This window comes from Lithobates pipiens, unplaced genomic scaffold (genome assembly GCF_037356315.1).
Source record: "Lithobates pipiens isolate NorthernLeopardFrog02 unplaced genomic scaffold, aLitPip1_a1.2 Scaffold_18, whole genome shotgun sequence".
NCBI classification, from domain to species: Eukaryota; Metazoa; Chordata; class Amphibia; order Anura; family Ranidae; genus Lithobates; species Lithobates pipiens.
This window is the reverse complement of record NW_027507758.1, coordinates 502,593,457-502,621,184: the sequence shown is the minus strand read 5'-3', so window position 1 is coordinate 502,621,184 and position 27,728 is coordinate 502,593,457. Positions and strand designations below refer to the sequence as shown.

At 43.0% G+C, this 27,728-nt stretch overlaps 1 protein-coding gene across 1 annotated transcript; it reads right to left on the bottom strand.

Annotated features, from left to right (window-relative positions):
- Positions 1 to 23,879, bottom strand: LOC143988808 (uncharacterized). The gene is made up of 4 exons (XM_077488673.1): positions 23,684 to 23,879; positions 17,142 to 17,262; positions 13,884 to 14,076; positions 1 to 1,424 (listed from the first exon to the last, which is right to left on the bottom strand). The coding sequence occupies exons 1-4, from the start codon at positions 23,775 to 23,777 to the stop codon at positions 1,362 to 1,364; spliced, it is 471 nt and encodes a 156-aa protein (XP_077344799.1). The 5' UTR covers positions 23,778 to 23,879; the 3' UTR covers positions 1 to 1,361.
- Positions 23,880 to 27,728: the final 3,849 nt, after the last annotated feature.

Here is a 27,728-nt window from a genome sequence, read left to right as displayed (position 1 = left end):
CAATTTTTAAACAAATAAGTTTATTGTGCATGAACAGAACCAACATTGCCAATGAGAGAAAAATAAAAGTGAAAGTGCATTACAAAATGTTTGGTATAGCTCATACACTAAATAACATTTAACATTAAAGGCACAAGAGAACATCAAACCGCAATTCAACCCAATGTGGGTAAACTGTTCCCCACATGGAAGCTGGGTAAACAGACAGGATGGCGAGTTTTATCTCGAAGCAAGTCCTTCATACACTGTGTTTTCTGAAGAAGTGATCGATTTGAGCATCTTTCCTAACAACCATGCAATGTAAGCAAATTCAAAATAAAGGCCCTTACCAAGTATCAAACTCACTTGTTGAAAGAACTCATTTATTTTCACTGTTCATGTGCTATATGGAAATGTTGACTAAAATGGGGACAAAGTCACTGTAGATATGGTTAGTCTACAGTTTCAGTTAAGACAATCAGATCTATAGGTATCATTGGGCTTAAGTTAAATAACAGCTAATAATATGTGGTAAAATACCACATGCGGTAACAATGGTGCAAGCGTTCAATTCACTAAGAATTTGTAGTTAAATACCGCATGCAGTATTTGTTAGATGTAGCCTTTGGGTCTGGTATGGATTTTGGATTTTTTTTTTTTTAAACGGCATGGGTCCCCACAAAGTCCATAACAGACCGTTATTAAGGCATACAGGTCAGGAAAGAGGGGAGGGATGAGTGAGCGCTCCCCCCGAACCATACCAGGCCACATGCCCACAACAGCAGGGGGCCTCTCACCCCCCCCTGTGACATCACCTACCCAGCATGCACCGGTCCATGATGTTAAAATGGGGGCCTGGTTTGGACTGGAGGGGGGAACCCCATGCTATTTGTGGGTTTTTTTTCATACTTTTTTTATTGTCAGATTTTTCCTACAATCAGCTGTGAGCCGAGAAGCCCGCTGACAACTGATGAGTCATCAGTTGTTAAGGATGTGGCAGCCCGCTGCTTAGCAACAAGCTATTTATCAAAAAGCAATGGAAACTACCAACAGAGGTTCTAAATTTTCCCACATGTAAAAATTGGAAACAAAAATTGTGTTTGAACCCTGAAACGATACATGCATTGTCAGTCATTCACCCAATGTATGTTTTTTATCAGTCATGTTTTATTACTAGAACTATAACTTAATATGAATTCAAACTTTTTGCACTTATAAAATCCAGTTAGCAAATAAATACATAAAATCTATAAAAACTAGCTTAATAAAAAAAACACATAAATACAGAATTCTATCCTGGAAGCAGATACATTGTTTGAGAACAGTCTGTAGGGGGCAGTCCAGCTGTGGCCTAGTGCAGAAAATTCTTGCATGTCATTCTCTTATGAGATTGCTTGAACAGTGGTTGCTGCTGTTGTGGACGGAAACCAGGGGGACGTCATAGGCTGAAAAAAAAAGTGTGAAATAAGTGTGATGTTCTACAGACGTATGTTGCTATACTTGTTTTCCAAGAAGTAGAAGGCCATTATCTTGTGGTAATACTGAGTTGCTGTGGGTATGATTGATGCGACATTTTGCAAGCACTTCTTATCTTAACATAAGACCAAGTTTGGATTTACCATGACTGATGGATTTGTTAATTTGGGAAAGAAAATGCAAAGTGTTCTCTGTTGCCGCGTACACACGATCGGACTATCCAGCGGACTTAGTCCGGTGAACAACCCACTGGACTTTGCAGCGGAGGTCCGCCAGACTTTCCTAATGAGCGGACCTGCCCACACACGACCGGACTTTTCCGGCGGACAATCCGCCGGACTATGGTGGGAGTCCGCCGGACTTTTGAAATGAACGGACTTGCCCATACACGGAGAAAAGTCCGTTCATTTTGAACGCGGCTCCAGGTAGACAGGACTAGCGAAGGAATTCAATGTCGCCGCCTCCATCGGCGAGATTGACACCTTGCAAGCCCCGTCACCTGGTATGGACTTAAAGGGGAAGCCCTATGCTGAAAAAACGGCGTGGGGGTCCCTCCAAAGTCCATGGCAGACCCTTATCCGAGCACGCAGCCCGGCTGGTCAGGAAAGGGGGCGGGGGCGAGGGAGCACCCCCCCTCCTGAGCCGTACCAGGCCATGTGCCCTCAACATGGGGGAGTGCTTTGGGGAAGGGGGGCCCCCCACCCCAAAGCACCTTGTCCCCATGTTGATGAGGACAAGGGCCTCTTCCCGACAACCCTGGCCGTTGGTTGTCAGGGTCTGGGGTGGGGGGCTTATTGGAATCCGGGAGCCCCCTTTAATAAGGGAGCCCCCAGATCCCAGCCCCCCACCCACTAGCGTTGGCCCGGTCTTGTGTCGCTGCTGCCTTCTTCTCTTCTTCTTCCTTGCGATGTTGACACAATGCTCTCTCTGGCCGCAATGGCAGGGATGCGTTGTGCGGCGACTTATATAGGGACAAGGGGCTGGGTCACCGGGTGATGTCATGTGGTGACCCCGCCCCTTATGATGTCACAGTCCAAGAGAATGCTGGGGCGGTGACATCGTAATGGGCGGGGTCACTGGGTGATGTCATGTGGGGACCCTGCCCCTTATGATGCCACAGTCACAGAGAATGCTGGGACTGTGACATCATAAGGGGGCGGGGTCACCATGTGACATCATCCGGTGACCCCGCCCCTTGTCCTTATAAAAGTCGCTGCAGAATGCATCCCTGCCATTGCGGCCAGAGAGAGCGTCCTGTCAACATTGCAAGGAAGAAGAAGAAGAGAAGAAGGCGCGGCGGCGACGACAGAAGACAGGCCAACGCTAGTAAAAGAGCTATAAGAAAATAGCGGAGGCCCGGCAAGAAGAACCGAAGAGCGGGACAAGACCCCTGAAGAGTGGGACAAGACCCCGAAGTCAGAAGAAGACCCCCGGACGCCAGCGATGACGAAGAAGAAAGCCGGGCTCCTCCGCTAATAAAAGAGCTAGCAGAAGGAGTCCAGCGAAAAGACCCCCAAGACGGAAGACCACCGGAGCTGTCTAATAAATTATCTTAAAAACTTGTGTTGTGTTTTTTATTGACACTTTTTCCCTCAGGTGAATGGGTAAGGGTATGATGTACCCCATACTCATTCAGATAGGGTGGAGGGCTGGGATCTGGGGGCCCCCTTATTAAAGGGAGCTCCCGGATTCTGATAAGCCCAACCAACGTCCATGGTTGTCGGGAAGAGGCCCTTGTCCTCATCAACATGGGGACAAGGTGCTTTGGGGTGGGGGGGCGCAGAGCCCCCCTTCCCCAAAGCACCCCCCATGTTGAGGGCACGCGCCCTGGTATGGCTCGGGGGGGCTCTCGCTCGTCCCCACCCCCTTTCCAGACCGGCCAGGCTGCGTGCTCGGATAAGGGTCTGCAATGGGCTTCGCCCAGTATGATGTCACAGTCCCAGAGGATGCTGGGACTGTGACATCATAATGGGCGGGGACATCATCTGGCGATGTCCCTATATAAGTCGCCGTGCGCCGTGTCCCCGTCATTGTGAGCAGAGAGAGCGACGAGGGAACAGCTGAAGAGAAGAATAGAAGAACAGAAGAACTGAAGAGGGGGACAAGACCCCGAAGAAGAAGAGGGCGGCGGCGGTGAAGAAGAAAGCCGGGCTCCTCCGATAGCAAAAGATCTAGCAGAAGATAGTGGAGGAGTCCGGTGAGAAGACCCCCGAAGACGGACAGAAGACCCCCGGAGCTGTGCAATAAACTATTTTAACCCTTGTGTTTTTTTTAACTTTTATTTACAGGTGAATGGGTAGGGGTACCCCATACTCACTCACATAGGGTGGGGGGCCGGTATCCGGGGGCCCCCTTGTTAAAGGGGGCTCCCAGTTTCCGATAAGCCCCCCGCCCGCAGACCATGACAACCAACGGCCAGGGTTGTCGGGAAGAGGCCCTTGTCCTCATCAACATGGGGACAAGGTGCTTTGGGGTGGGGGGGCGCGCGGCCCCCCTTCCCCAAGGCACCCCCCCATGTTGAGGGCACGCGGCCTGGTACGGCTCAGGAGGGGGGGTCGCTCGCTCTTTTCGGCGTTGGGGTTCCCCTTTAAGTCCATACCAGGTGACGGGGCCAGCGACGTCTCCTTCGCTGGCCCTGGCTACCTGAAGACGCGCTCAAAATGAGCGGACTTTTCTCCAGGCGGGAAAAGTTCGTTCATTTCAAAAGTACGGTGGACTGGCACACACACGGCCGGATTGTCCGCCGAAATGCGAGTCCGATGAAAAGATTGGAGTGCAAAACTACTTTCTAAGTCCGCCGTACTTTTGGGTAAAAAAAGTCCGCCGGAGGCTACACACGAGGGGATTGTACGCCGGACCAAGTCCGCTGGATAGTCTGATCGTGTGTACGTGGCATGACTGGCATCTGCCAAGAACAGGACCCAGTATAGTATTTTTATTTTGAAATCATATCCCCTCTCAAGTGTCTCTTCTCCAGAGAGAATAAGTTCAGTGCTCGCAACCTTTCCTCATAACTAATATCCTCCAGACCCTTTATTAGCTTTGTTGCCCTTCTTTGTGCTCACTCCATTTCCAGTACATCCTTCCTGAGGACTGGTGCCCAGAACTGGACAGAAAAGTGTGTGTGTGTTTTTTTAAATTTGGTTTGAAAAACCGCAGTGCAAATCCCATGTGACATACAAAACTGCAATGACCACCATTTTATTCTCTAGGGCCTCTGCCAAAAAGAAATATATAATATTTTGGGGTTTATAAGTAACTAACTTTCTAGCAAAAAAACAGTCTAGCAAAGTAAAAAAAAACTATTTGCTTTTAATAAATCATCCAAAAAAGGATTCGCCCTGGGACTTTAAAGAGGAAGTAAACCCTGATGAGTTTACTTCCTCTTTCATTCCCTGCAAAGGTAAAGCATAGTAGTCCATTATGTGTCACTTACCTGACACAGGAGCCAACGAAGTCACCGCTTTCCCCTGTAGTCTGCCGCATCCATCTTCTCGGTGGGTCTCGCCGCTCCGCCGCACGGGAGCCGCCACTCGCGGCATATCACCGTTGACCGCTGCGCGCTCAGTGCGCCTGCGCGCTGCTGTCTATGGCACATGCGCCGTAGACAGCGGTGCCTGTCTTTCTGCAAATATCTCCTAAACCATGTAGGTTTAGGAGATATTTCTTGGACCTACAGGTAAGCCTTAATCTAGGCTTACCTGTAGGTCAAAGTGTGTTGTAAGGGTTTACAACCACTTTAAATGAAGTGGTTACCGTTTAATAAATTGGCCCTACCTGTCCAGTCCAGCTGTGGTGATGCAGAGAGCATTATAGTTCTAGCAGGAGTTCTAAAACTTTATGCTTTATATATATAGTGCTGATATCCTTGTCTTCTGATGTGTATTAGCATTATAATAAAAGTCAATGGACGGTTCTATAGCTTAGTGTTTGGCGCCATCTAATGGCCAAATACTGAAAGTGAACTTAAATGATATTTCGCTTTCAAGCATTGAACTATTTACAGGAAACGACTTATTTACATTGGAGAGTTGACCCTATGGTTGCCACCTCATCCCTTTAAATCCGAACACATATTAATTACACAGGTTCTGTGGCTGATTAAGGTGGAAATTAAACTCACTTGGTGCCTTATCTGCATTTAATTAGCCTTAGAACCTGTGTAGCGGGTTGCTACCCATTGTTTTCTAAACTATTGCACCTAGTCAGACTTATATACAGGCCTCACTGGGATACTTAGTCCCACGGAGGAGGAGTAGAGCAACTGACGCTAGGCAGGCATAAGGCCTACTTACTATCACACTTCAAGCACTGTATTATATTTGTAGAAACAACACTAGACTTATTCCTAATTCAACTGCTTCAACCTTAGATTACAAATTTATATGGAGTTACCCTTGCTATCGAAGATGCGAAGATAAAGACTGAATACTTTAAGTGAGATCTCACGCATAGCTATAAAAATAGGGGGCGCTCCCACAAAATTATATATATATATATATATATATATATATATTGTTTGTAACTGGTTTATCGAAGTGCATTGTCCTGTCAGTCTATGTTGGATGACAGTACAATTGCTGTAATCACCTATCTACAATTATATATAGTAAAATATACTTTGGTTAAGTACCTCGTTGTGTGGAGTATTGTTTTCTCCCAGCAGGTGGAGCCATTGGATCCTGAGAGAACAATACAGGTATATTGTGATATATTATATTGTACTGTATTGTATTGCACCACAGCAAGGGGACTGAGGCAAGTTAGTGGGGTGTTGTGACTAGAGTGCAGGCCCAAATCAAACCAGCCGCTTCTTTGGGAGTCAGTGCTACATATATGAGATCACACCTAAAGTATCTGTCTGCCCTGTATTCATACACACCTAGCCGATCAATACAGGTGAACTATAAAAAAGAGTTTTCATTGGTTGCAGCAGGGTTGTTTTTCAGCGGGAATGCTGGGGAAAGCAGTTGCTGAACCTTCAGCACTGAATGTATGTAATGGCAAGGGGTGCTGGAGGGTCCATTGATGCTGGCTACTGCCATCTAATGTTGCTGGGGAATTTGTTGTTGAGGGAGGGGTCTATGGTTGCTGGGAGGGATCTAGTATTTAGGGGAGTCTATTGTTGCCGGAAGGTCTTACATTGCTGGGGGAGGGGTCAATTGTTGCTGCGAGGAATCTGCTGTTGAGGGAGGGGGGCTAGTGTCACTGACTGCTGGCGGGTGCTGGGAGATCTATTGTTGCAGGTAGGGGTCTATTGTTCCTGGGGTGGATCTGTTGTTGCTCTGGGGGAGGTGTTTTGTTGCTGGTAAGGGTTTATTGTTCCTGGGATGGATCTGTTGTTGCTCTGGGGGAGTTGTTTTGTTGCTGGTAGGGGTCTATTGTTCCTGGGGTGGATCTGTTGTTGCTCTGGGGAGGTGTTTTGTTGCTGGTAGGGGTCTATTGTTGCTTGGGGGGAGGGAGCTATTGTTGCTAGCTACAGGCGAACTTTTTTACTTCTTTTTTTATTTTTAACAAATTCCATAAACATTAGAGGGTGGAACCAAGGGACGGTGCTTGGAAGCAAGGGGTGGCTTGGACGAGGGGAATACCTGCAACTATTCTCTGAGAAAAAAATCCCTGGGTTTCAGTACACACAACACAATGGTGTATAAATACACAAAGGCGTATAAATATGTATTGCAATAGGCTCAATCCACAAAGCGTTAACACAAAGATAAGGATCTTTATTTCAGCCATGTGACTGGAAGTTTCACATTTCACTGTACTCGGCTAACAAGAACAGTCACTTTTTTTTTAAAATAAGGATCTTTATCCTCGTGTGTTAGCTTTTTGTATAAAAGCTTTTTGAAAGCCATGTATGTTACATTAGAGCTACAATTAGTTCTAAGTTTCCCACTGGATGTATATATCCTGTTTTAAATATCATTCTATCACTTTTTTCTGGCTACATTGTATCTAGCATTCTAGTGGATGAAAGGAAGATGAAAACTTGTGGAGCCGGTTCTAATCCACACAGTGTATAAACAGGCGATTACATCATTATGTAATTTACAAGTCAGATGCAGCGCTGAAGCCTCGGTCACAACAGGGACTTCCCCACATGGGAGCACTGTGGGGCTTTCCAGGTTTCGTAATCACGGTTTGAGCATTAAGGCAAATCATTTTTTGGAGTGGCGTTTAGATATTTTATTAAATTTTACATAAATGACTTGAAAGATTACATCCCTCAAAATAACACTCCATGCCTGGCCAGAGTCGAGTTACATTCAGCACAGCTATTGTGTAATTGTACAGGATTGCACAAGAAATTACATCATCTGATGAATACCGAGCACATAGGCTTATTTAGCAGTTTGGTGCTAAATAATTGATATCCAGTAGCAGATGATACCTAACAGAGATCAAGAGATCAGTTTCAGTCATCCAAAAAAAATGGACAAAATAAACAGAATTGCTGGGTGCAGTGGTGGCTGGTGCTCGATAATTCGGGGGGGGGGGGGGGGGTGGTGACATGGCCATTCGCTATTCTTACACAACTGGGTGGACTCAGAGCGCACCTCGGGCCCACCCTTTTTTGAAGCCTATTAGAGTACATGCGTCTGGTGCCCTGTGTGTAGATTATTGGGCCGGACACATAGATGGGGGGGGGGGGGGCCCGTATTCCCCTAATGGATGGGCCGCCACTTTCTGGGTGTAAATATAAGTAAGTAAATAATTAGAGATATTTGAGTCCTTTACTTTTTTTTCTACTTGAAGCTGAAATCCAGGATTTGAATTTTTTCTATGCTTACATTTGTCCAACTTGGCACAATGTAAATATTACATTTCTGATTCCTGATGGGGAAGCTAAAATCACTGTCACAGTTAAGCTGGCCATAAATGGTTTGAATCCCAGCCAGTTCAGCAGGAAATTCGAACCATGTATGAACAGGCTGAATGTACCCAAGTAAAACCAGCCTGTCAGATTTTACATGTGATTATTGCTAGCAGCTGTTATAGCCACTAGCAATAATCACTGTGTTCTCTGTACAGGGACAACACAATGTTTCCACAGGAGTCCAGCCATAGTGCTACTACAGTGATAGCTGCAATCTTGCAGGTCCTGCTCTGTTCAGGGCAAGCAATTTCCCCTCTGCACACCTGCTCCCTTGGCATAGTTATCATCCATAGAATAAGTGGTATATTTTACAATAATACAATGCATTCTCTGATTGGACGAACGGGGGATTGTAACATCTCCTCACCACGTCTCTACCTTTTCCTATCAGAGAACTCATTATATTCTTCGAAGAAAATACAAGGCATTTTATAAATGTGGGCCGGGCTAAGTGAGATTTTCCGGTGATCAGTGTGCAGAAGGGAACTCGCTTGCATAGAATAGAGCAGGATCTAGAAAATTTTGGCTATCACTGTAGAAGCACTGATTACTGCAGAGATTTTTAAGCTTATCCAGTGTATACTTACCGTGTGCCAAGCTAGACCAATATAATCATACAAATTTATAATTCCTGGAGTTCAGCTTTAAAGTGGATGTATCATTTATATTCAATGCCTTAGAGAAATATGTAACATTCCCTTGTGATTGTGCCACATTAGAAACATTGTGTTATGTCCAGTTATACACCATTAAGTAGATGTTGTTCTCTTGTATGCTCAGATTACCTGTAATATATATTTACTATTTAGCGGTTGTCTTTATTTGATATAGTTTTATTTAACATGTGCTCTTTTTACTTGCTGACAGGATGTCCAGACGCACCTCTCCTTTCTTTCCTCTAGATGGTGCCACCTGTTGTGCTCTCTTGGCGTCGCTTATAGGGCGGACCCCTTCGGCATGGCTTCCCGGCCAGAGAAGGGGCGGGGCATATTGTGCGCGCATGCCCCTCCGCTGTGATCCCAGGTATGAGCGGGGTGATCCCACCCGCCCCCCTGGGGGATTGTATCTGGCCGGCGGCATTCTGGGACAGCTTTGGACGCGGCGCTTCACTGCGCACGCGCGTTTTGCGCGTGCGAGATGACGTGCCGACGTCACGCCGGTGCGACAAAGCTGGGTACCCTTCCGCCATGTTGGAAGGGTCATTTCCAGAACGCCGGGGGGACCACATCCGGTCGCCCAAGATGGCGACCGAATTATTAGACTGACAGAAGGGCAGGACTCCCTGATAGGGCTTACAACTGATTCAGCTGGGCTTGTAATGGAGCCAGCTGAACCAATTAGATACAAGGTATTTATACCTCACCTTCATGGATAAGGAATTCATTCCATCTGTGACAGGACACCTGATACACTGACATTATGCTTGAGGGTAAGCTACTGGTCTGTCTTTGCTGACACTACAACTTCTTTCTGATACAATTGGGTTGTTGTATTGCTCACTCTTTATTATTTTTATTTATTTGTAGACGAAAGTCTCCCTCTGTTTTTGCACGGTTCCTGAATAGAAAGGGGTGGACCTGCGCAAATTCGCAGGACCTCTTCCTCCTGTTTTAATATATTGCCTTTTTTTTGGGCTCATCCAACACATGAGCACGTATTGCAAGATTACATAGGTACCGTATATACTCGAGTATAAGCCGAGATTTTCAGCCTCTTTTTTGAGGCTGAAAGTGCCCCCCTCGGCTTATACTCGAGTCATCGCTGTCTGCCCGCTCGATCAGCGTGTCGAGCAGACAGACAGCGGCCATTCTATTCAAAAGCCGCGCCTCCGGCTCCGCCTTCGCCTGTGATAGGCGGAACACTGAATTTCCCAGCAGCCTGTGTTCCGCCTATCACGGACATCGTATCATCCTCGTACTACGGACGAGGATGATACGACGTCTGTGATAGGCGGAACACAGGCTGCTGGGAAATTCAGTGTTCCGCCTATCACAGGCGAAGGCGGCGGCGCAGCTTTTGAACTTTACAATGGCCGCCGACGAAGAGGGCACGGGACGGAGGCAAGGGAAGGCACGGCACGGGACGGGACGGGACGGCGGCGGCAAGGCACGGCACGACACGGGACGGATGCAAGGAGGCAAGTCACGGCACGGGACGGAGGCAAGGAGGCAAGGCACGGGACGGAGGCTCGGGACAAAGGTAGGCTGGACACACACACACACACACACACACACACACACACGGATGGAGACACACACAGGGATGGATGGATGGATGGATGGAGACACACACACACACAGGGATGGATGGATGGAGACACACACACACAGGGATGGATGGATGGATGGATGGAGACACACACACACAGGGATGGATGGACGGACACACAGGGATGGACGGACACACAGGGATGGACGGACACACACACAGGGATGGACAGGCATGTCTCACCCTCGGCTTATACACGAGTCAATAAGTTTGCCAGTTTTTTTGGGGGTAAATTGGGGGCCTCGGCTTATATTCGGGTCGGCCTATACTCGAGTATATACGGTAATTACACAGACAGCTTCACCATTTCATTCAGCCTTTTCTGATCTGTGCTCACTGTGGCATGTGATGTATTTGGCTTTTCTTTTTCTTTCCTTTCCTTTTTCTTTTTTTGTTTTTTCTTTCCCTTGTTTTGTTTCTTTACTCTCACGGTTATAGTTTCTTCACACTTCCGTGTCATTCACAGGTATTTTTTCTATGATCTTTTCTATGGTTGTTCACTCTTTTTGGTTTCATAGTGTGCTGATCTATCTGGGAATCCATACACAAGTTTCCCTATTTATACACTATTCTGGTGGGACCTGTGTTCTCCATTTATAGACCAGATAGTACCCAATTAGTGTACCTTATATACACTTATACATATAAAAACTTTTTTTATTACCTCTATATTTTGTCCTACTGCAGGGTGTCACCCTTGACCCTGGGCTGTCCACGTCTATACTCCCCTCCAACCTACACACAGGAGGTGGAATTAGGGATGTGATCCCTCGCAAGCCATCCCGTTTGTTGGATTCCGTTTCCCTGCCCTCCTTTGATGGTAGGACACAGCGACCTATACCAGCTAGATGAGCTGTGGCACATCAATGAATGATTGATATGAGGGATGTGTCTGAGCATATTCCTGTCTTTTAAAGAGGATCTCCACCGTGGATTATACAGGTATTCACCTGTGATATATAGTAACCGATATTTGTACAATATCACTATATCAGACATTCACTCTGTCTATAGTAGGTTACCTTCAATATATCATAATGTATGGATATATATTTATGTTTGTCCTCTCTTTTACAATAGATAAACCTTCTGAAGAAGACCCCTGAGTGGGTCGAAACGCGTAAAGGATTACTTTTATCTATGTTTTACTGTGTATACAGATGTAATAGGGTTCATATGATGTAATTTCCCTGTCTATACATGTACCATTATTCACCAAGTGGAGTTCAATTTCCTGACCACCGTGTCACCCATTTAATTATTTTATCAATAAATAATTGTATTACAAACTTTCCGCGTCATCTCAGTAGTTATTCCTACTGTGTATATATATCAGCCCTTACAGGTAATGTATGCTGTTAAAAACCCCACCCAGGGGATATCTTTTTGTTTTTTCTAAAGTGGATGTAAATCCTCACATATACCCAGTGAAGTGAACAGCCTCAGATGATACACAGAGACGAAACAAATTTCCCTACATACGTTTTAGATGTATATCTCCTGTTGTCAGCTTTATATACTGTTTAGGATGTGCACGTCCTGTTAGAATTTTTTTTCTTCCTGTTCCAGCAGGGGGAGAGGAGTCTTACCATACACTGTGTGAGACAGCTGATTGGAGGAAAGGCATACACCCCCTCTCCTCATAGGCTGAGACTTGCAGAGCTGTGCTGTGAATTTACCAGCTCTTTGCTAATCTATTTGTAGCAACCCCCCACAACACAAATTTCAGGCTGGTTTTATCACAGTTGACAGAGAACATGTCAGAAGTTATAATGCTGATAACAAAAGAACTGAGCAGGAGAAATCCACAGGACACAGGGCTTTGAAGAGAGATCAGAAAACATTACACCTATGTGCCCAGCTCAAATTTCATGAATCAGGTTTACATCCACTTTAATATAGTTATATAATGACAATTCAAAAGGCCAGTTACCCAAAATAAAAAAGGTATTGGAGTCACCTTTCCTGTGGCCATTTTCTCCTATTTCAGGTCCATTCTAGCACTGTAGCCTCCTCTGCCCCTTGCAGGTCCCCTGCAATGCTTTGGGCCAGCTGAAGAAACCGATGGTGGCTGCAGCATTGAAATGGATGAAAGATAGAATTCATGGTCCACAGGTCAGGGGAAAACACTACATGTTCTCTTGCAGGGAACGGGCCTTTTGATTCCATTAAAGACCTGTCGAGGTCTGTTGTGTCTCAGTGCAAATGTATCAATTTTATGAAACTCACTCATAAAGGGCTAATTGATTTGACCTCAGCAGTTGTATACGAAAATATGTCAATCACACTGATATACAGATAGCTGCAACTTTCAATGAATCTACAGTTCAAACTCAGGCATGATATTGATAAACAGTGTTCTGTAAAAATGTGACATTTACATAAAAAGCTGATAATGACTTACACGGCCATAGTGTATGTATGAAATGTATGAAATATGCCATAGATTTCCACCAATGTACCAGAATTTGCAAAACATCAATAGCAAAAATAATGTGAAAAAATAGCTTTACCACATTGTGAAACCCACATCATACGCACTGCAGCAGGGTACAGATTGGGTGTTACAGGAAGCCTTTCCTCTGGGTATTGCCATAGCTGACTACATTCTGAAAATGCTATTTGATTGGTTGTTATGCTGTCTCCTCTGTCTTTATTATTATTATTGTTCAGGATTTATATAGCGCCAACAGTTTGTGCAGCGCTTTACTTTAATACCTTTGTTTTTCAGTAGGTACAGCAAGTACAGTGATTCATTTTCTATTCTCACTATGCAGAGGAGGACTTGTAACTTTTCTGAAATATATACTTGTTTCATATCAATGCCTCGCACCATATTGAAACCAATGGGAAAGAATGACTTTAAAACTGAACCCCATGAATTGATATAGCTTGGCTCTGTGTAAGTATCCATATCTGATATCGGGAGGGCCACTGGAGATGCTGAAAATCACTAATTAGCTACATACAGTGATAGCTGTGATCTTCTAGGTGCTGTTCCAGTTTTTTCCTCCTTTTTTTCCAATGAATTCAAGGCTTTCTCTGATTTGACAAGGTGGAGATTGTGACGCCCGCTCCTCTCCCTCATCTAATCAGAACTTTGAAAACTTTGTAATCATTGAAAACAAAAATGCATTGTGTTCTTTGAATGGTAAAGGTGCCAAGCAATGGCCCTCTGTGTTCAGCATGCAGAGGGCATTTTGCTGGGGCAGCACAGTATTAAAATGATAATACTTATCTCTAAAGTGAAGCTAAGAATGTTTTTCATTTTACTACTTACCGGCTTTGTGTTGTTTTTCATTTTCTTTTTGTTCTTGTTCTGCTTCTTTCCACGTTTTCCTCCTTTTCCACCTTTCTTACCCTTTCTAATTTTGGGTAGTTGGAAAGTCCCTCCGCTCAGCTTGTTTACTTTTTTCTGCACCCATGTAGCTTTGGGGTCAGCACAGAAGGATCCGTTGGCCTCTGTTCGGAATCTAAAGAAATTACATCATATAAAATGCATAGTTTTTAGTAGACTGAAGCGAATGCTGGTTTTCTTACTAAATGTGCATACAGCTCCCATATTATTTATTCCTTACTTGCACAAATATATGGAGCTCATGCTGGTTTACAAAAAAAAATTGTGTATACCAGTATTTTTAATGTGCAGCAGATGGTGGAAACTTATACCATTCCATTTATGCTCTTAAAGCTTATCTCCAGGCAAACACACTTAATTCAGTCATGTATTACTATCAAATAATGCCATATGTTTTTACATACAACTAGCATAAGAACTTGAATCTCTCTTGACATCAAAGAAATGTTGGGACTTTAAATGAGGCAGGAAACAAAGGGGTAACTGCCTCCACCCCTATCATTGATTAAAATTGAGAGCAAGTGGTGGGACTTTATATGAAGCACACAGCAGCACAAAAGTAAGTCAAGTGACTGGGAAATACTGTTTATTCATTTTGTATAACCTAACATACAACTAAATGGGCATATAACCTCCAAAAGAATTTGATCATTTACAACATTTGGCGACCGCAGTGCCTGGAGATGAGACCTTGCGATTTTTTGGCGACTTTCGATGCTGCAATGCCGCTGAGCAGATGTAGGTTCAATATGCAACCTGGTAACAAACCTTTATATACAACTTTTTTTCTTTTATTTGCCTAACCAAAATCAATTATTATTTTGACCATTTAGAATTAATATTTTTTTGTTTTTAGATATTCTCCATGGTTTATGCTTCTGATGAGCGGCTATAAGACCGCAAAGCGCGTCAAGGCTTACATTTTACTACCATTTTACCATGGACCAATTTATATTTTTTACAGTTTTATTCATGTCTATAATCATTCAGTATAGGACTTATGCTTATTTCTTTTTATTTTTATTTTGTTTTCTCCCCTCTTCACATTTTTTTTTGTTATATTTAGTTTTGTTTTTAATTTACCTATGTTTATAAAAGTGTATCCATTGTTTGCTCTATAACTGTTTCAATGATTGCGGACTACTATGTAACTTATGTTGTAAATGATCAAATGCTTTTGGAGGCTATATATCCATTTAGTTATATGTTAGATTATACAACATGAATAAACAATATTTCCCAGTCACTTGGCACCTTTTGTGCTGCTGTGTGCTTCATATAATGTCCCACCTCTTGCTCTCAATTTTACTCTCTCGATATCAGTCTACGTCATCTCAAGCAAAGCAGCACTGAGAGTCAGCCGTCGGTGCTTCAGCCATTGAGGGAAGTATTATTATTATTAATATTATTATACAGGCTTTATATAGTGGCAACAGTTTGCGCAGTGCTTTACAACAGAGGGGCAGACAATACAGTTACAATACAATTCAGTAGAGAAGGAATCAGCTAGGTGTTTCAGGGTTCGTCTTAAAGCAAACAGGACAGGAGATAGTCGGACAGGTTTGGGTAGAAAGTTCCATAGGAGAGGCTCTGGAAAAGTCCTGGAGGACCAGTGTGATTGTTTATTTTTATTTTTTTATAATCCCTTACTTCTCTTTTAATGCCAAATCAGCAAAGTATGACAGTTAGTTTGCCCGAAATACAGCTTTAAGTGGCAATGTTGCTACCCAATTACTAGCAGGGTTCAAGTGCAGAATATTTACAGCCTAGTAAGCCTTTGAGACAATAGAACTGACTGAGGTTACCAGCCCAGATACAGTACATTTCACCCTAAAAAAGAATAGCAAAAGAAAAGCGGGCGCACTGGCCTCAAAAAGAGGCTCTGAAGAAGGCCACTCCTTCAAAACGCATCAGCCTAAGGGGTCTCGTTCAGGACTCCCCCACTTCCAGGCTCGGTGATTCGAGCAACCGATAAGAGATCGCCACATATGTGGCCCAATGAACATGTTTTTAACTTACAGTATGTTTGTGATTAGACATCTTTATGATTTTACCTATATATTTTTAAATAAATCTGCTGAATAATGCACTAGGTCAGTGTGCCCTCTTTTCTTTTTCTATTCTCACAGCACTGTCAGTACGACCCCAGGCCTAGAGGGCACCAAGGCATCTATGAGATTATCCACGATTTGACCAGGCACCTGTGACACTACAGTCAGCTGACTCTAGCACAGGATTATGTTGTACATTTCACCCGAAGGCCCAGAAATACCTTCAGATACACAGATCCACCTGGCTATGTCACAGCTGCTGAATGGCTAATGCAGGTTTAATCTATGTATCTGAACTTGTAATTTTTAATCAATACCTGGTATCACTACCAGGTGATTCTGTACCAGCCTAAAAGGTAATTTTGTACCAACAAATCAGGACTTTTTATTATTACAGGACTTTCCATAAACAGAAATCTTCACCTGGAAGCCTTGTTCCTGGTTACGTACATTGTTTAACAAATGGAAGTTCAAACATTAACGGAATACCAGTGTGTCAAAGCGGACAAAATGTGTGATACATTAACAAACTAACCTTAACAGATTCCCACTATGACTAAATCTGTGATAAAAGGTGAAACCGAAAATTAGAAGTGCTCAGAAGCAGATGGGGAATTTTTATTTAACCCTCTGCATCTGCCCCGGCTTCCCTTTAAACAGGTAGGAATGCCCAGAGGGTGGGAAGGATCTTGCTGACTACTAGTCTTTAGCCTAGACCAAGAGCTGTTTTGTCAGCTTGGTCTTTGTGCTGGAAGCACAATCTCAGGACATAAACATCAGCCTCCCAACGACTTATATGTACGGTCACCCTTTTGCTGCCGTGCATATGTTGGGTAGTCATAAAGGGAAATTCCCTTTAAAAGTATTGATTTAGCATGTAGAATGCAGGCCTTCCTACAATCTTGTAAGCTCAGAACATTTTATTGCTCTTCACGATTAATCAGATTATTACTATTATAAACGCTGCATTGTTGACACGATCATTGCTGACTGCTGGGATCTGATTGGTCACTGTGAGTAACAACACATTTTCTTGTTAGCACATTCTTCATATATAAGCCTATTTGTAATTTATATGTTGTTCCTGCCAGTCCAGTAAAAGAAAAAAAATACAGTACTTAATACTCACATGACAGCATAAACACAGCGATTAGCTGCCTGCTGGATCTTGTAGTTTACTATTGGAAATTTGATATTTGCTCTTGACACTGCAGTACAGCAAGTGATTTGGACTGTAATGGGTCTGCGATCTGAAATACAAAAGCAAACATTAAAAGAGATATATCTATGGAGCAGGTTGGAGGATATACATGCTTTCTTTCCTTTTGAGTTTCCACGTTGGTTATGCTAAATGCACCAGCTAGTATTTTGACTGACTAAGGCAAATGTGTATTACGTTTTCCATACTTCTGTGTACTGCACGCACTAAGGCAAGCCATAGGTGAATTGTTTTTCTTGTCTTCCAGGAGAGAAAGAAAATCACTCGATTCCTCCATCAACACAGTCCATGTTGCAAGGGGAAAGCCTCCCTAAGCACTATCTTGTTCTGCCAGCCGGGAGCTGGCTAGTGGATATAGCTATAGGCAGTAATTGCTTGCTAAAAATCTGACTTGGGTACAATCAGCCTGCCCATAAATGGATTGAATCTTGGCCAGGCCTGAACTGGTGGAGATTCGAACCATCTACAGTATGGCCAGCTTAAGCACGGAAGCACCATGTTTTAAATCTTTTTTGTAGAACAGCAACTTAATACAACATTAAAATTAATTTCAATTCGGATTATAAACATGAGCTTTTTAAAAGTAAAAAAAAAAAAAAGAATTGATCAAAAACCTATATGGGGTTTCCCTAAACTTACCTGCAAAGTGGACATAACTTAAAACTATGTTCACAGTGTTGCTAGTATGGATGTATAAAGAGTAAAAAAAGGGCTGGAATTAATATATTGACACTAGCAAATCTGTGGCAATTTATGAAAGGAGTATTAGGTCTACTTTAAAGGTTATTTGAAAGCAGGATATCAGCATTACCCAATGATGCACCACTTTGTACTTCTTAAAGGGGTTCTAAAGGCAGAAGGTTTTTTTCACCCTAATGCATTTTCTGCATTGAGGTAAAAAATATTCTGTGTTCAGCTTCCCTCCCCAGTCCTCCCTCCCAGTCCTCCCTTATGCTTATCTCAGCCTGACCTCGATGCAGCAATGTGCCTGAGAGCAAAGGCTCTCTCTTCTCTCTCTCCCTCCTCACTGGACATGGAGGCAACAGTGGGACCCATTGGCTCCTGCTGCTGTAAATCAAATCCTGTAAGGAGGGAGCAGGGGACAGAGCCAAGCTGCACTGTGTGTGTCAATAGACTGCACAAGTGCCTCCATAAATAGAGGCCAGGAGCGTTAGGTAAGTATGTTATATTTGTTATTTTAAAAAAAATCCTTTACAATCACTTTAAATTAGCTAGGAGTTGCCCTTTAGCCTGTCGACTATAATAAGACATGTATTATTAGGTGGTCAGTCCACACTAAGCTAACCTTTCCATTTATTTCTTGTTCTGGTAACTCTGGTGGTGAGATTTCTGAATTTGAATTCCCAGGCCTATATACCTGCTATAGCCATTATGAGGGATCTTATTCTCCCTGGTTGGCTTGCAATGTATCTTTTTAGAGCAGAACCCTTCTGGCCAACAATATACACATAGCATGCTTGTTTTGCCATTGTAACAGATGAAATATATACATCAATAATGAAAGATCGTTTCACATTCAGTTAATAATCACAAAATGGATGTTCCTACTAGGTTGTTTATGTCTTCAAAGTGAACACTGATTGTTGAATTGGTGGAAAGTGACTATTCTGCATTCGGAACCTTCATTTCTTAATGCACAGGGTCCTAAAGGACCGTACCACTTTGTACAACCTTCCACCCCGACCAGCTGAGCCCTGCTACAGACTTTAACAGCCTGCCTGCAGCAGAGCTAGATGCTGCACCTGTCTCTTCCTTGTGCACTACAATGCTGGTAGAGACACATTGCAGCTGGACAGCCCTGTGTGCAAAGGGCCTAAAAAATGGATATGAACTGACCCAGGGCCGTTTTTAAGGCAGGGCAAAAGGGGCAGCTGCCCTGGGTCCTGTCATTGTTGTGGGGCCCAAAGCAGCTGCTTCATACTTGCCAACTATGCTGGTTTAAATTCCCTCATCCCTTGAGGTTTTAGTCCTGTGCTGTGTCTCAGATGACTCAGCTGGAGACCCTGTGTTTACATGTAAATTACCGGCATTCATATGTAAATAGAGGCGGCAGGCGGCATTGACATGTATATCATGTCCCCCCTCAGGTCATATCCACAGTAATTTCTAGCAACCAATCAACAAGCAGAAATCATGTGCTGTAACCTCTAGCAACTAACCAGTGAGCTGTAATGTGTTCTGTAACCTCTAGCAACCAGTCAGTGAGCGGTAATGATACACTGAAACCTCTGGCAACCAATCGCAATAGCTGCCTGATCTGATTCAGTAAACTGGTTTTGAGTCTAGCTGCTATTTATTGTATGTCTCAGAGCAGGTGGAGAGCGAAACTGCATGGGGAGGGGGCCCCCAAGAAAAGTTTTGCCCAGGGTCCAATCAATATTAAAGACGGCCCTGAACTGACCTGAAAATAGATATGTAAACAGATGTAACCTGAATCAGTATTAATCATTTTTTCTTAGCAAAACACATCGTTGCATAGTAGGGTTGAATAAGGACACTAGTTTATCCAGTTCAACCAATGTGTATATGTGTTTGTTAGTTTATATTTGTTGCCTATTGGAACGCACTGACAAATCTTTAAAGCACTTCCACTTTTCACTGGTGTTCTCGTATGCAAGAATTAGATCCCATTTTATATCATGTAGTATGGAGCACAGCTGGTAAAGTCCTTGTCCTACCTCCTCCTTTTCCTATAATATATGGTAATTGTAATTACCTTGTGATCACCATTCCCTAACGTACCCTCTACTTCCACATCTGCAATCATCTCTGTGTTATTTGTCATTAGTAGGTCGGTCCAACAGAGCATTATTTATAGTTGGGGCTTCTGCCATATGATTTATGAAATTGTCTGGCATTACAGAAATGACAAACCTTATTTGATTAAATTGATCACACCCATGTGAAAAGGGCCTTTAACCAGCATCATGTGTTAAAATGAAGGCATATTTTTTTATTCAGACATCAGTTTACTTATTGTTCACTTAGAGGGTAATGTTCTTCTTAACAAACTAAAATTTCACTTAAGTCTTTGGTGGACTGAAGACTGATCACCAAAATATAATTTTCCACTGAGGATGATTGCATTTTTAGATTGCACGACGTTACAGATTGCACGATGTTCCCCAGCAGGTGGATTTTGTAATTGCAAATTTCTGAGAAACCCAAAATGAGGGGCCCTAATTTATTAAAGTTATTAAAGTAGAACTAAAAGCAAACTTTTTTTTTAAGGGAGGGTTATAATCCTTATCTGATTTTTTATTTATTGTTTGCCATCTGTGTCCATCTGGGGAAATTTCCCTTTACTTTCTGTCCTATAGGAAGTGAAAGGGAATGAAAAAACAATGTTTTGCCTTTAGTTATACTTAGAGAGCTCCTAAACAAATGGGGTTTTCCAGTTTTCTTGAAAACCCCATAGAGAGTCCTTCAGGTGAATAAGAGAAATAGATCAAGACTACCTGAGTGATGATCATTAATTTAAAAAGTGTAATTTATTTTCATTTTTAAAGTTTATTTTAATGCAATGTGATGGAAAGCAGGGCAATAACTTCTCCACAGGATGTGGAACTCTTGAAAGAATATCTGAACAAATGAATGGGGTGTACAACTACATGGAAAATTAGGTTTAATGTAGAAAAATTTAAAATAATGCATTTAGATGCAATCTATACACGGGGGGGGGGGGGGGGGGGAGACTAGGATGGAAAAGGACCTGGAGGTCCTAGTAGATGATAGGCTCAGCAATGGCAAGCTGCTGCTAACAAAGCAAACAGAATATTGGCATGCATTAAAAAGGGGATTAACTCCAGGGGTAAAGCGATAATTCTCACACTCTACAAGACTCTGGTCCGGCTGCATCTGGATTATACGGCCAGAGCATGTATGTTCTCCAGTTCTGGGCACCAGTCCTCAGGAAGAATGTACTGGAAATAGAGCGAGTACAAAAAAGGGCAACAAAGCTAATAAAGGGTCTGGAGGATATTAGTTATGAGGAAAGGTTGCGAGCACTGAACTTGTTCTCTCTGGAGAAGAGACGCTTGAGAGGGGATATGATTTCAATTTACAAATACTGTACTGGTGACCCCACAATAGGGATAAAACTTTTTAGTGGAAGGGAGTTTAATAAGACACGTGGCCACTCATTAAAATTAAAGAAAAAGGGGTCTAACTTTAAACTGCGTAGAGGGTTCTTTACTGTAAGAGCTGGATGTGGAATTCCCTTCCACAGGCGGTGGTCTCAGCGGGGGGGGGGCATCAATGGTTTCAAAAAACTATTAGATAAGCACCTGAACAAGCACAACATACAGGGACATACAATGTAATACTGACATATAATCACACACATAGGTTGGACTTTATGGACTTTTGTCTTTTTTCAACCTCACCTACTATGTAACTATGGTAGGTAATGCAAACATCTAGGCTGGCCATATATTATACAGTTTTCTTATTCAATTTTCTTTAGATTTACTGTTAACTATGTAGTGCAAAGGCCTGCCTAATTGCATGCAAATTGAAAGTGTTTAGGTTTGACCTCATATTATATGGTTTTGGTCATTCTAAAGGAAATTGTACAAGAAAATTGTATAATGTATGGCCAGCCAAGTATTTAACCAAAACAATGTTCATAAAATATTTCTGCAGCTGATATTAATAAGCACTTTGAAGGCTGTAGCAAAAAAGCAGTATACATCCAGGGTTTGTATCTGTATAAAAGCTCAAGAGCAGGGGTGTCAAACAGGCGGCCCTCCAGTTGTTGTGGAACTACAAGTCCCATCATGCCTCTGCCTGTGGGAGTCATGCTTGTAATGCTGCGTACACACGACCAGACTTTTCGAGGGACTAAGTCTGACAGACTTTCGACGGAGTTCTGACAGAGTTCTGACGGACTTTCCGAATGAACGGATGTGGCCACACACAATCACACCAAAGTCCGACGGATTCGAACGTGATGACGTACGACTGGACTAGAATAAGGAAGTTCATAGCCAGTAGCCAATAGCTGCCCTAGCGTAGTTTTTTGTCCGTCGGACTAGCACACACACGAGCGGATTTCTCAGTAGGAATTGGGTCCGGCAGAGTTCTGTCGGAAAAATTAGAAAAATGTTCCATTTCTAAAGTCTGTCAGACTTTTGCAAATCAAAAGTCCGCTGCATCCCACACACGTTCGAATAGTCTGCCGGAATCATTCCGTCAGACTTTTGATGTTGAAAAGTCTGGTCGTATGTACGGGGCATAACTGTCAGCTTTACAATGTGTCATGGGACTTGTAGTTCCGCAACAGCTGAGGCACCACCAGTTTGACACCTGTGCTCTAGAGGGTCCAGGTAGATGGGCATTTACAGGTCATTCATTCATCTCCTTCATGTTTCTTTTGGAAAAACTGAGTGGAGCATAAAGAACCCAGTGAATACTTTCGGCAATGCTCTGTCATGTGTATCAGCTTCCATTTTCAAGCACCTGTGTACTCGAGCCCTATAGGGTTCAATAAACCCTTCATGCACCTGTAGATAACTCCATTGCACTTGCTCCAGGTAGTGCTGGAAAAAGCCAGAACAGAACCTGGACAGAACCTGGGGCTGTCAGGTGAACTCTTGTCCATAGGAGCACTGAGTATCCCCAGTCTCCAACCTTATTTTAGGAACACTTTGTACTTTATTAAACACTTTTAGCCCCCATTCACATTGGTACGATTTCACATGTCAAACTGCATACCAAATAGCATCCTATTGCCGGCAACAGCACTGTCACAATCGGTGCGACGCCGACTTTGCAGCGCCACACTGATTTCCAAAAGTAGCTCCTGCACTACTTTTGATGACTTTGGGGTTCATTTTACTAGACATCCACACATGAACCCGCACAGATGTCTTTTCAAATCTCCCCCGAACTCGCACTGAAATGCGGGTTTGAAATCTGAACTCATATGACTACAAGCCTGATTTTCAAACGAAGGTTCGTTGGAAAATTTGCAGTAAATTCGGTGACTTGACAAATGTCATTTTATAAGCAATTCAAATTTTCTTTTGCTTTTGATTTTGAAAATAATGTAATTTCCCAAACGATAACAACATACACTGTTAGAAAATGTTCCATCCTGCTCCTTCAAATTTTCTCATTACTATAGTTTAAAACAAATGTTGATTCGACCCCACTAACCATTAGAAATACGTACATAAGTTATTATAATAAAAAAAAATTTAACAAAATTCTAATGCTTTAAGGAGATGAAATAGCAGCGACTTTTATTAAAACGTATCAAAATTTCACCCATGAGCGATGATTGCTGATTGGTTGCTAAGAGTCACTGCTCTATTCACATTGTCCCTTACAGTGTGATTCCTAGAAGACTCAGACAAAGCAAAAAAAAACAGAGCTGTTCTTTTCTCTCCATTTTCATCAAGAATTATAGACAGCAGTGTGATACTTACAGTCAACAGGAGTTTCTTTTGAACACGACACGCCGTAGCTAAGACAGGTAACCACAAGCAGCAACACACTGCACACAGAGCTGGGTGGGAGCATCTTCCTGCACTGACCACTGACAAATGTTCATGTAGACAAGGCTACATTGTAATATATTAGTTGGCTTCTCACCTCCGCCTTCTAAGAGGAGGGGGTAGTCTTGAGAGTTGCTGCACTAAATGGAAAATCTTTACTTAAAAGGAAAATAAAAACCGAATCAGAAAATTCTCACTGAAGCTGCTTTTTAGTCCAGAATGACTGTTCTGGTTTCCTGACTGCTTTCTCTCTTTTAAGGGGACAGACCTCTGGTCCTAAAACCCTCTACCTTGCTTTTATTCCTGCTTTTCTATGTACAGTTAATTGTATTATCAAATCTTTTTGCTGATCTTGACCATTGTGGATAGCTACATACATAAAAATATCTCTTATGTGCGTGCCAAACCGATTGTACGGTGGGGAAAATAATTATTTGATCCCCTGCAGATTTTGTAAGTTTGCCTACTTACAAAGAAATGAAGGGTTTGTCATCAGGGCCGTCTTTAATATTGATTGGACCCTGGGCAAAACTTTTCTTGGGCCCCCTCATGCAGCTTTGCTCTTCACCTGCTCTGAGACATACAATAAATAGCAGCTAGACTCAAAATCAATTTACTGAATCAGATCAGGCAGCTATTGTGATTGGTTGCAAGAGGTTACAGTGTATCATTACTACTCACTGACTGGTTGCTAGACGTTACACCATGCATTACGGCTCACTGATTAGTTGCTAGAGGTTACAGCACATGACTTCTGCTTGTTGATTGGTTGCTAGAGATTACTGTGAATAAGACCTCAGGGGGGCATGATATACATATCAATGCCACCGGCCGCCGCTATTTACTTATGAATGCCGCCGATATTTACATATAAATGCCGTTAATTTACATGTAAACACAGGGTCTGCTGGTGAGACATCTGTACACAACAACTGGGCAGAGCTGGGCAGTATTAGTAGCAGCACTTCACACTGAGATATCGGGACACAGCACAGGACTAAAACCTCAAGGAACGAGGGAATTTAAACCAGGATAGTTGGCAAGTATGAGGCAGCTGCTTTGGGCCCCACAACAATGACAGGGCCCAGGGCAGCTGCCCCTTTTACCCTGCCTTAAAAACGGCCCTGTCTGTCATGTTTATCATAGGTGCATTTTAAATGGAGACAAAATATCAACCAAAAATCCTGAAAAAAACACACAATACAAATATTATAATTTGAGTTACAGTTCAGTGAGTAAAATAAGTATTTGATCCCCAAGCAAAATATGACTTCATACTTCGTGGAGAAACTCCTGTTGGCAAGCACAGAGGTAAGGTGTTTCATGTAGTTTGTTACCAGGCTTGCACACATTTCAGGAGGGATTTTGGTCCTCTCTTTGCAGATTTTCACTTAATCCTTCGCATTTCATCTTGGAGTTTCAGCTCCCTCCATAAATTTTCTATAGGATTAAGGTCTGGAGACTGACTAGGCCACTCCATGACCTTAATATGCTTCTTCTTAAACCTTTCCTTTGTTGCCTTGGTGGGATGTTTTGGGTCATTGTCATGCTGACCGGATTTCTGCCATAGGTGTGACCCAACCTCTGTCCGACCACCGTCTGTTTGTTGGTGGGTCATTTTCAGTATAACTTCTCGTAAGCCATTTCGCTGGATTATCGCCTCGGCTCGGTTTTTGGGACTGTGAGGTTCTCTGGGACCATCTAGGGGGAGGAAAAATGTTTTTAAAGGATCTCCTTGTAGGAAGTCTTTTCCTAGTTGAACATACACTATTGGGTAACTATATTACATGCCTGCACTGTATGGTATTTATTGTTCTTCCATTGTGCATATATAATTTTGACATGTATACCTACAATATATATATTTTTCTTAGCAGACCGATCCTCTGAAGAAGACTCTTGGTATATGGGTTGAAACGTGTCAGACCAATCTTTCATACTGTGGACATTTTATTATTAATGTTGATATGAATCTCCTGTCTGTAAGTGTATATTTGGTTTCCTTTAAATTTTCCTACTGGAGCTTATTTTTTAACCGTCATGTTATGCCCTTTGGTAATACTACTAATAAACAACTCTTTTTAAATACAATATTGACTACTTTTTTCACTTTGCTGCCTACAAACCCCACTTTGGGGAACCTTGCTCCCTTGTATTGTCATGCTGAGAGACCCATCCACGACCCATCTTCATTGTTCTGGCTGAGCGAAGAAGGTTCTCATCAAGATTTTACCATACATGGTCCCGTCCATTGGCCCCTCAATGCGGCAAAGTCAGCCTGTACCTTTAGAAGAGAAACAGCCCCAAAGCATAATGTTTCCACCTTCTGTGCTTGACTGTAGGAATGGTGTTCTTAGGGTCATAGTCAGCATTTTTCTTCCTCCTGAGATGTGTTCAAAACCTGGTAACCAACTACAAGAAACATCTTGCCTCCTTGCTTGCCAACAAGGGTCTCTCCACCAAGTACTAAGTCATGTTTTGCTTAGGGATCAAATACTTCTTTTACGCACTGAACTACAATTAAATGTATAGCATTTGTTTTATGTGTTTTTTCTGGATTTTCGGTTGATATTCTGTCTCTATCATTTAAAATACACCTATGATAAAAATGATAGACCCTTCATTTATTTATAAGTGGCCAAGCAAAATCTGAAGGGGATCAAATAATTATTTCCTCCACTGTATATCTGTATTTGTTTTGGTCTACAAATGTAAGAAAAGTTTAGGTCGGTGGTGGGCACTGTAGTAGATACAGAGGACCGCAAGGGCAGCCTGGACCACCTTCACTGTTTTGCCCCACTTTCATGTGGTGTTTTTTTTGGGGGGGGTTTTGCACCACTACAACTTGTTTACTGATGTGATTTTGGTATTTTCCTCTGTCCTCCCTGGCTACTGTTTAGTGCCAGTTAGTTCAGTCCAAGCAAGACCCTCCCCACTTCTTCTATGCTCCTTCAGTCAGTTAGTTATCCATAGAGACAGGGCTTAGGAAAGTCATTGTCTTCTTACACGTCAAAAGACTAGAAAAACATCCTCTGTACTGAAATTAGCTGAAATAAAATTGTGTTGGCTTCAACTTCTGTGCCTGTGGATGGTGCCAAGTCAGCAAGTGACAGTACTGTCCAGACGAAAGGGGTCTGAGGATGTATGTCAATGCATAAAGCAGCATTTGAAACAGAGCATACATTGTATTCATTTATACGCATTGTACACCTCTCCTTTAAGCATGGCTCCACCCCAGGCCCTATCAGGGAACCCTATATTAACCTGTGTTTGGCTTCCTGTTTCCTGCTTGCCGTGTGCTCTTCGTTTGTCTCTGTTACCGACCTTGGAGTGTTCTCGATTCCTGTCTAATTGTGACCTTGACCTTTTGGCATGTCCCTGACCATCCCTGTCTGCCTGTGACCCTGATCCTTTGGCGTGTATTCTGTTCCTGTCTGCTAGTTGCCCTGACCTCTGCCTTATCCCCTTACTATTCTTGTTGTTCCAGCCTGCTGCTTCCTTCTCCTGTAGTCTACTGTGAGTGTGAGCTGTGAGACCCTAGGGGCCACGACCTGGAGCCAGACTGCAGCCAAGTCCATCCTCACCACTGGAGGCTCTGGTGAACACCTGCTGGCTCTTAGACTCCGCGCCCTGGGGAATCTATGCTCTAGCTCCTACTGAGATCTGTGTTAGTGATCCAGTAGACCTGTGTCCTGAATCTCCCTGGGTACAATCCGCAGCAGTCAGTCCTAAGGTCCACTACCTAGCGGTGCACTTCCGACTCCTACGGAGTGCATCTGTCACCTGGTCTCAGGTGACCTGACAGTATGTAATCCTACCAAAGACTATCGGACACTATGGACTTGTTGCAGAAGATGTTCAGAGCCTGTGGACATGCTATAGGAGTAGCTGGAAAATAGGGAGATGCTACAAGGAGATCACTGATTGGTGATTTATTACATGAGAATTCTGTGAATTACTGCCATTACAACACCTT